Source organism: Protopterus annectens, chromosome 4.part1 (genome assembly GCF_019279795.1).
Source record: "Protopterus annectens isolate FY-2018-M chromosome 4.part1, PAN1.0, whole genome shotgun sequence".
NCBI lineage: Eukaryota > Metazoa > Chordata > Ceratodontiformes > Protopteridae > Protopterus > Protopterus annectens.
The window spans coordinates 441730359-441740358 of record NC_056734.1 but is presented as its reverse complement, the minus strand read 5'-3'; the positions used below and the strand labels follow the sequence as shown (position 1 = coordinate 441740358).

The 10000-nt window shown below is 38.7% G+C and overlaps 1 protein-coding gene across 2 annotated transcripts in view; it reads right to left on the bottom strand.

The window, feature by feature from the left end:
• WDFY1 (WD repeat and FYVE domain containing 1) overlaps window positions 1-10000 on the bottom strand; it is a 954352-nt gene that overhangs the window by 540905 nt on the left and 403447 nt on the right. For both annotated transcript variants that reach the window (XM_044070252.1, XM_044070253.1), the window contains exon 4: window positions 6238-6292. In XM_044070252.1, the coding sequence (XP_043926187.1) occupies window positions 6238-6292 (55 nt within the window). The remainder of the gene's footprint in view (window positions 1-6237; window positions 6293-10000) is intronic.

Here is a 10000-nt window from a genome sequence, read left to right as displayed (position 1 = left end):
CACAATTACAGAGTCGGGTTAAAGAAGGTGGACTTCAGGCTATGGATGCAATAAACATTAGCAAAGGAAGGTGGGATGCAGGGGTAATTAAAGTAGGATAGAGAAGGGAAGAGGTACATTAGTGGGAGTAAAGTGCTGGGAGAGAGGGAAGTGTTAAGAAAGCAGTAGTAAGTAGAATAGATTAATCAGGGTTGTCACAGTTACAGAACCAAGATTGCTGTAGGTGGGATTTTACGGCCTTTTTGAAGGAGGCAAAGGAAGCTGTGGCTGAGATGCTGGGGAGAAGGCTGTTCCACTGTTTGGCAACAGTGTTGTTATAGAGGGATGTACCTGCGGAATTACTGGCTTTGGTCACCACTAATAGGAGTTTCTGATTGGATCGCAGGACTCTAGTTTTGGTGCTTGGGTGAAGTAGGTTTTGTACAGCAAGGTTTTTTTAGGGTAGTGAAGTAGTCTGTGGGCTAGTATAAAGCTGATTATAAAGAATAAGGCTGGGAAGTCCCATCCGATTAAGTATTTTAAGGGGAGTGTAGTGGGTGTGTTCTGTGAGGTGTATTGGTTGCAAATTTGGCGATTTTATTATAACACGCTTGCGAGTTGGAAAGGTCGGATTTTCTGAGATTGGTGAATATTGGTGAGGCGTACAAAAGAGTGGAGATGATATGGGTACATGCAATAGTGGCTCTGGTAGAGTCTGTCAAGAATTGTTTGGGCCTGTATAGCATAGCAAGTTTTTTATGCACTTTCTTTATGGTATTGGATATATGAATGTCAAATTTCATGTTGCTGTCAATAGTAACTGCTAGCAGTTTGGTGTGACTAACAGGAGATATGACGGTGTTACTACTGGAGGTGCTCTTGAATTTAATGTTACGAGTACAGTGTTGTGTGGGTGGAAAGACAATCAGCTGAGTTTTACTGGGATTTAATATTAATTATGATTAAGAGAGCCAACTTTCAACAGCAAGAAAAGAGGATTGTGTTTGTTGTGGGAGTGCCTGGGGTGGGGGGGGAGGTAGGATATATTGGTGTAGAATCATCTGCATATTAGATGATGGAAGCGTGAAGTGTGGCAGTATGTAGGTTATTTGTGAAAACAGAAAAAAGCAGTGGTCCAAGAATGGAACCCTGTGTGTCCCCGAAGACGCAAGCATTCCTACAATTACAGAACCCTGTCTCAAAGAAGAAGCATACTTGAACAGCACATTACACAGGAAGTACAACTGTCAGAGTGGCTTTCAACTGATACTGACATAAATGGATCACTGATGCAGTACAACTCTTTATCCACGGGACTTAGCCTAAAGCAGATATCTGCCTTTCTAATCTGACTTCCAAAGCTTCAGTGGATACTCCAGATGAGTTAAAGTCAGTCACCCAAGGCCATCGATCTGAGTACAGTTTAAATGAGAAGCAGCCTGTACCACTTTTCAGTTCTTTTCTGGCTGAAAGATATTAATCAGCGTGTCTTAGCTAGCAGAACCCCTTGCCCTTGGTTAAGTCTGTAAAGTCCATGAGGACCTATGTTCACGTGCTAGAGCACCTTATCTAATGGGCCCCTAAAAAGTCCTAAAGCCTCGGAAACAGGATCTTCCAGACTATCAAAATCAAATACTGATTCTAGCCCTTAAGGCCAGTCTATCCAGACACCTGACAATGCATACACAACAGTTTAGAATGCTTCTCCTCCATGAGGATAAACAGTTAACCCAGAGGGTTGAATGGCAGGAGTCTTCACTGCAGCAGCGGCCCCTTTACTTTAACATCTACAATTTTAGTGAATACAACTGTACTATATTCATCACAGGGATTACTACTGCAGTAGATATCACCAATGGGAAGAATACGAAGGCAGTAATGAAGGTCCACCACAAAGAGGTGGTGCTCAAATCACAGCTTGCAAAAGTGCAGAGGTAAACCCTGCCTACTGGAAGGGCTAAAATGCAAAGAAGTGAATTAGAAATGGCCCAGACCCATCTTGAGACTGGGAGTGCCTGTCATATTTGTGGACAGAATGTTGACATGTATGCTTCTGGTCCAAAGTGACAGAGAACACTTTTGGGATCGGAAAATGAAACAGAGACTGGACAGTCATCATCTTGAATCTTTACAGATTTGTTAACAAATCCAAGACAGACGTCCTTGGATGCTCTATCTATGAAACACAAAGGACCCGACATAATACTTTCTATTGTCTCCCAAAAGAATCTTTCCACAGCCAAAGAAGAAATAAATTGATCCAGCAGAGTTAGTAGGAAGGTCTGGTTGTTTTTTTACTTGCTTACGCTTCAAATGCTCATGGCTAATTTGCATGCAGCTGAATGCTACTCTGTGTACGAGTACAAGGTACTCGAATACACAACCTGTATCAGTAAATACGTCTTCTCAGAGTTTGTGCGATCTTGTAGGCCGTATACTTATAGTGTGAGGGTGTGGCAGCAGAGCTCCCACATGTGGGGAGTAGGGAACGTTATTCATATTTAAAACTTATTGCAGATCACAAGTACACTGTAACTGGAGCAATCACCATTTAAGGTAGTGAAAATCAAGTGGCTGGTGTCAAGAGTTTTGCCAGAAATCAGACTGAAGCAGTTCTATCAGAAATGTGATTGTCTGCAATCCAAAATGTGTGAAAGGAGAAGGGAAGGAAGGTGGGAGCATAGTCCATACTGACCACTAGATTCATTAGAGAAATATGCCTTACCTAATGCCTGCTAGCCTACCTCTGTCACCTCTGCATGCTTTTTTTTTTTAAAGGACACTTTACCTAATATGAACTGCCCTACTCTTCCTTCTGTAAAAATGCCACTGCTTAGACAATTTCTACTGCATCCTGTGACAGGTGAGAACAGCAGCAGTTTTTCTTTTTCTACTCACAATTATATCACTTTTCTCCAGTTTTGAGAAGTTTCTGTAATGAAGGGCTACAAAGCAAATCTTTCTCCACAGATGAATCTATTTGCTGCCACTTCAAATCTTCTGGCACAAGCTGAGGTCTAAGCCAGTCACGCTTCTTGACTGCTGTCCCAGTTGCTTTTGCCCTCCTGTAGGCATTCAATACATTATAACCCATTTTAATGCCATGCTTACTCCTTTTTTAAAAGTAGACCGTTAACCTGCATACCCTTAATTTTAGTGACTCATCTGAGATGTTTTGAGTCCAATCCTCAATTTGCTTAGGAATATTGCCCGGACAAATGTGCATTTGGCCATTCATATCCAGAATACCAAAGTGGAAAATGTAAACACTTTCTTACCAGTGCAGTCAAGGAATCTGCTCTCATTGTTTGGAAGTGTATAAAGTTTGGCCACTACCTTAGACCCCCTTTATCAGTTTACTGAGATGAGACTGTGGGGTCTCAGACCATCTACAGCAGCATAAAGAGAGACTCTAGGGTTTTTTAAGAGAGATGCTTAGAGGCTTTCTTGGACAGTATAGAATCTGGTTTCCAGCAGCAGGTGTCTAGCAGTCAAGCCTCAGATACTTATTGAAAGGCACCTTTTTTGGTTGAGTGTTGAGGTTGCTCCACACCAAAAAGTCCTGACAATGTCTCTTTGACTTGGAGATGCTTCTGAAATGCACTCAAGAGTCTGAAAGTCTTCCCCAAAGGAAATATCCTGGAAGGAGCCAGAAGAAATGGCTTCCTCATTTTCTGCATCATAACCCACAGGTGAGAAAGATCGGGGGTGTCAGGTTTAAATTTAAATCACTACTGACTGTGAGACTCATTTGAGCAATCACTATTGGGTGACAGGCCAGCTTATCAGAAAAAACAACTGCCACTTATTTCCTCGTCGTCGATAATGATGCAACCTCTGAATTGGTATAGAAGTAACATGGGTGCGTTTGTGCAGGAGGCTTCCCCTGCAAAAATCCTTTTTTTCCCTTTTTTATTCCTAAATGTAATTTGCATTTGGGACGTTTCACTCATTTATTTATACTTGCTTACTGGGCTAACATACTAATCTCAATGGATCACAAAAGAAATGAACAAAACATATTTATTGATACAAGAATATACTTTAAAACAACACACACACACACACACACACACACACACACACACACACACACACACTTACAGATTCAAGAATATGCTACAACATTCAAGAAACCATTTACAATGTCAAAACATGGATGGAAAAACTGAATTATGCTTAGCAGAGCATTATGGATAAAGTGCAACCATAATGGCTGAAATTGCTTATGTTACAAAGATAGCAGCATTAATATATGGGGAAGTATGAGGACATCAAATGAGATAAATGAGAATAGTCCTTAGTGATAATACGTGTGAGCCAATCACAAGAGAGTTGCATACCTGTTAGGGAACCAAGTTTGAGAAGATGATGATAAATCCTCTTCCAGATGGTGAATTCCTTCCTTCTCTTTCATGGGTGAACAACTCATAGTACACAGGGTTATGACAAGAGAAGGAGGTTATCCTCTATCATGCGTGTGAGCCAATCACAAGAGAGTTGCATACCTGTTAGGGAACCAAGTTTGAGAAGATGATGATAAATCCTCTTCCAGATGGGTAGATTCCTTCCTTCTCTTTCATGGGTGAACAACTCATAGTACACAGGGTTATGACAAGAGAAGGAGGTTATCCTCTGTCATGCGTGTGAGCCAATCACAAGAGAGTTGCATACCTGTTAGGGAACCAGGTTTGAGAAGATGATGATAAATCCTCTTCCAGATGGGTAGATTCCTTCCTTCTCTTTCATGGGTGAACAACTCATAGTACACAGGGTTATGACAAGAGAAGGAGGTTATCCTCTATCATGCCATCACAAACTTTTTATAATCAAAAGTGATACAGGACAAAAACCTGTAAGGCTGGCATAAAGGCATCCAGCAAACTTGGCTGGGTCTGTCCCCTTTTACTTCCCCATGCAACTTTACAAAAATGCATAGCTGTTGGCCATTTTCAAACAGAATAGTGGTAGGCACAGCTACTCATTTATATATTTTTTGGGGGGACATTAAGACTCTGGAGGGATAGACATTTGTTGCAAGTGCCTGAGACTCGGCATCTGGACTAGATGTCTCAGAAACCTCCTCCGAGGGCTTTCCAGCAGCAGACGGCATAATCTCATACTCTGTATCCACAGGTATTAGGCCAGGAAGGGATCCAGAAAAGAATAGATGTTGGACTGAAAATGCAAATTGCAGAACCTCATCAGGTCAACTTCAGCAAGCCACAGGAGTGCTGTGGTCACTAATTCCTTTGCAAGCAGTTTGTGTGACTGCCATTTTATTTATTTATTTTTGTTCATTTAATTTATGCTTTAAGCCCTTGGTAGAAAGATATCCCTGAGAACAGTCTGACTGCACAAGGATTCACACTTCTTTTAGACTAGGTAGGCCTTTAATGTCCTAGCTCATTGCAAATTTTTTTTTTTAATAGCCACAACGTTCTCACAACAACAGGACACCTACTGTTCTTTACATAGGTACTATAAAAATGGCAGCTCTTTGACAGAAACTGCTTCTGAATGCACTCATTAGTCAACTTTTATAGAGACTGGAAGGTTTAGAATTTTCACTGCAAAGTTTTGTAATCTAATCTAAACAGAAAGGGTTACTCTATGCACTGTCGAGTCATTAATAAAGAAAACAGACATGTTCCTAAACTGAGTACTCACTACTGCATAGGTGATTATTAGTGTGTCACTGTCTAATGTATGCTCTTTGTATTATGCTATGTAAACCTTAAATGTTACACTTGTTATGTAATGTATTGCTTTTTTGTAACACTTCTGCCTTGCTGCTGGGTCATAGCTAAATTGGCTCCTCCAACTACCCTGCCCCACTAACAAATAATGATACAAAGAAGTGTAAACTGAAATCCTAACCTTCTCCTTCATGCAACAGTAGCTACGTAGATATTTATACTTACAAAGCACTCTGTGGAACCAATATTCATATACACCTTAATCCCATTTACAATAAGGTGGTATGAATGTTTATTACTGTTTGAAATCAGGTATTGAGAGTTTTTATGTCCTGCATATAGGTGATAACCGCAACAAGAATGCGGTTTCAACTGCATTGTCTTTGGCAAAGTAGTATCTCAAATAGGTCTTCAGCGCTGGCAAATAAAAAAATATTCATCTCTGATATAGCATGCTATGGCAACAGGCAAACTCAACATGACAAAAATCTAAAAGGAAACAATGCATGTTTTGACATTTACACAACAATACTTAAAAACAGTACTTAAAAATGCATACCTGGGTACGTCTTGACAAAGTTAATCCGGTTGAAGTCTTCTGCCATATGAAATTCCTTCAAGTGAAGAAAGTGAAATCAGTTAATTATCTAATATGATTTAATCCTGAGTTGTATCTACAAAATATAAAATCTTATGTAGAATGTTCAAGAGCTGTTAATAAACAAAGAGAAAGAAAGCTAGCCAGCAAAAACTTTCTCCAGTTGCACTGACATTTAAGAATAGCATCTTTCAATTTGGGAAGCTCTTCCAACACTCCAATGAAACCAAGTACTTTTGACAACACTCAAATGTATAAAACTGTGCATTTCTAAAATTTTGTACTGCTTCACAGTAATAACAGCTTACCACACAGCACTATATATACACATTGTTAGTACTTAGAAAAATGCCTGCAACAAGGACTTAGTGAAACAGCCAGGCAAACAGGAATGTGACTGTTTAATCAAAGTGGCACCTTTAATACAAAATGAGGCAGAATGCACACCTGCAGTAATTTAAGGAGACAAGTATATATTTAGTACTAAAATGTAACTCTAGATGGTTCAGTGGTACAAAGGGTGTTGTCAGCAAAGTCTTGATTAAAGGCCCAGGCAATAGAGGACATGCAGAGAAGAGAGAGGAATGGCAAGGCTTTCTTTGTGTTCACTATTTGGGGAAGGGTAAGAGATGTGTCTCGGGTGTGACCTCAAAGGCTTCTCCACTATGACAGTAAGTGATTTTCATGTTTGGACAAGCTAGCAAATATGGACGGAATATCCTTTATATTGGAGGGGGGTCTGGAGGTCTAAGTCACCACTTCATGAACTCTTTATGAAAATTTTAAGTGACATTATACATTATGGTAACTTTTAACAAGTTACAAAGATGCAAACATTCTGAAGTAAATGGTGTGCCACCCTACCAAATATATGCATTGGTTTCTTTAACTTCTTGCTCAGTTACAAGATTTAAACCTCCAAGATATAATCTCAGCTCACATATGGTCAGTCAGTGACAAACCCCAGAAAAATATCTGAAAGACTGAACTGAAACTGAAATTTTTGATGGCATTTAGCAAGCTAGCAGCAACATGTTAAAGTTAATATACTATCATAGATATTAACACTTCTCATTTGTTTAAATATTGGTCTTGCTCAGTAGAATTTAACAGACCTGTTTTTCAGAATTCATTAGGATTTCATATAAACTCTTGAAACATAAACCGTAAATCAAGCACGCAAACAAGAAAAGCCAAGTACAGTAAAGTGCAGACAGTAAAAAAAAAAAAAAAAAAACACAAGGCTCACTATATAAATTTTCTTATATTAATATAAATGCATAAATCAGGTTCTTATTAATCCTTTGGAAGCTAAGCATTCAAACTACTAGGACAAAATATATGCATCACTGTCCAGCTTTTCAAACATGAAAGACATTACATCTGTCTTAAAAAATCATATTTATCCTTTCATATTGTTGCTGTTGTCTTTCAGCTTTTCCTGGTTATGGGTCGCCACAGCAGAACTCCGGTCCGCTAATGATTGGCAGTAGATTTTCACAAACACCGAGGTGCCAGCTCGACGTTCAACCTTCAACGAAGGCACGCCCATTTACGCATGTCTTTTCAATGCCCACCCAACTGCAGGGAGGACATACAGACTCCACACAGAAAGCACTCTTTATCCTTTCATATTAGTGGGCAGGCAATTAATCAGTGCGTTCTGGAGACCCAGAGCATTTGCTACACTTTTCCACATTTTAAGCCACAAATGGCAAAGTGGGGTACTTTACAAAAAGAGATATCACCATGTGTAGTGCATTACGAAGCATAACAATGCAGTGGCTGTGCTCAAAATCATACGGTAATGCTCAGTGTGTTTACAGCATTCCACAGAATGGGGTATGCTTCTGAAATTACAGCATAGCCCCAACATGACAGACAATATGAGAGACTGCTCAGTCTGGAAGTAGGAAATTATGCAGGGATATTATACTGCCAGTATGTGTTTGCCTGTGTGCACAATAAATAGGGGGAACAAAATAATATTTGAAGTAATACTACTTGCTTAAAATTCTTATCATTTTCATAAACTAATTGTCAAAAATAAAGATCTGTCATGCCGATAAAATGTTACTAGAGCCTTAGCTGTAAGAACATTAGAAACTAACGTCAGAAAAATGTTAGGAAGCGCACTGCCACATGTGTGTGCCTTGGGTGGTCACATACTTTTCATGTGCCTTTAATGTTTAGTCACAAACTGGCTCAACTTACTTGATTCATCTCTTCAAAATTACACTTAAACATTTATTTTATGGAAGAAAATGAGGCCAATGGACTACGCTCAACAAAAGACATCTCAAACTACAATCTGTTGACATTTCTTAATTGCAACACTAGCATTCAAAAATAAAAACTCCATAAGTAGGTAGATGTAGGAAGGCACAATTGTTACACTAACATTCAGAAAGTCAGGAACCATATAAGAATGGTCCCTTTAAAATCAATGATGCAGCTGTCTCTTGTCTTGGTAACAATTCGGACATCTGTTCCTCTTACCCGTATACATTTTTCTAGTAGCAGATTTCTTTGTTACACAGTTTGAAAAGAGTAAAGAACATGCTAGTTCGACATCACAACATGGAGTTGCCATTTTAGATTGAAAGGAACACCGATGACTAAAAACATACATCTTGCTAGAATAAATCTCCAATAAATTAACTACGAAATCACCTTTGACAGTGCTGCCTACTTCTCATTTTTCTCTTCAGAGATGTGACCTGAGTTAGCATATGCAAGTAAGAAGGTGCAAAGGCAAAGCACCTATACGCAGACAATGAGGGGGTTTCTGAAGCAAATCTTGTACAATTACATGAAACGATTGCAGAAGGTCTGTCTGTAAGTATTGTAGTTTTCTGAACACTGCCAGGTAGACTACATTACACTCGGTGTAAAATGTGAAGAGACTAAACTGAAATGATGAACCATTCCGGTATTTTAACAAAAAAAGCGGAACTTTTTTTTTTCTGTTTTTCCTGAAAATCTCTCTCTCTCTCTCTCTCTCTCTATATATATATATATATATATATATATATATATATATATATATATATATATATATACACACACATATATATATATATATATATATACATATATATATATATATATATATAGAGAGAGAGAGAGAGAGGGAGAGACACACACACACATATAAACACACAGGTTATCATATATCTATACACACATTAAACAAATGTGCATTTACGCGCACACACACACACATATATATATATATATATATATATATATATACACACACACTATATATATATATATATATATATATATATATATATACACATATATATATATATATATATATATATATATATATATTCCAAAGATAGGCGCTTAACTGAACTGAAACAACTGAAACAACTGATATACGGGCTAAGCAGCGCCTTGAGAAAGGCACTGTGTGCAGGAAGGACAAACTAGACAGACTCAGAGCAATGATTGAGCGCTTTCGTTCGCAATTTTATTCCAAATAATCGAACTTCATCAGAATCAAACAAGTGCATTCCAACAACAGAATAAATACTAGCTGTGATGTCATTGCTGACTCAGAGGTAGTGGGTGGTAACTAGGGAGTAGTTACCGGATCCATTTCAGGATACATTTAATGTTAAGGCTACCATTAAGTCCAGGGAAGTTGTCTGCCCCTAGTCTGATTTGCCATTTCAGTTCTCTGACTTCCAGTGGGGTGCTGGAGACATCAGAG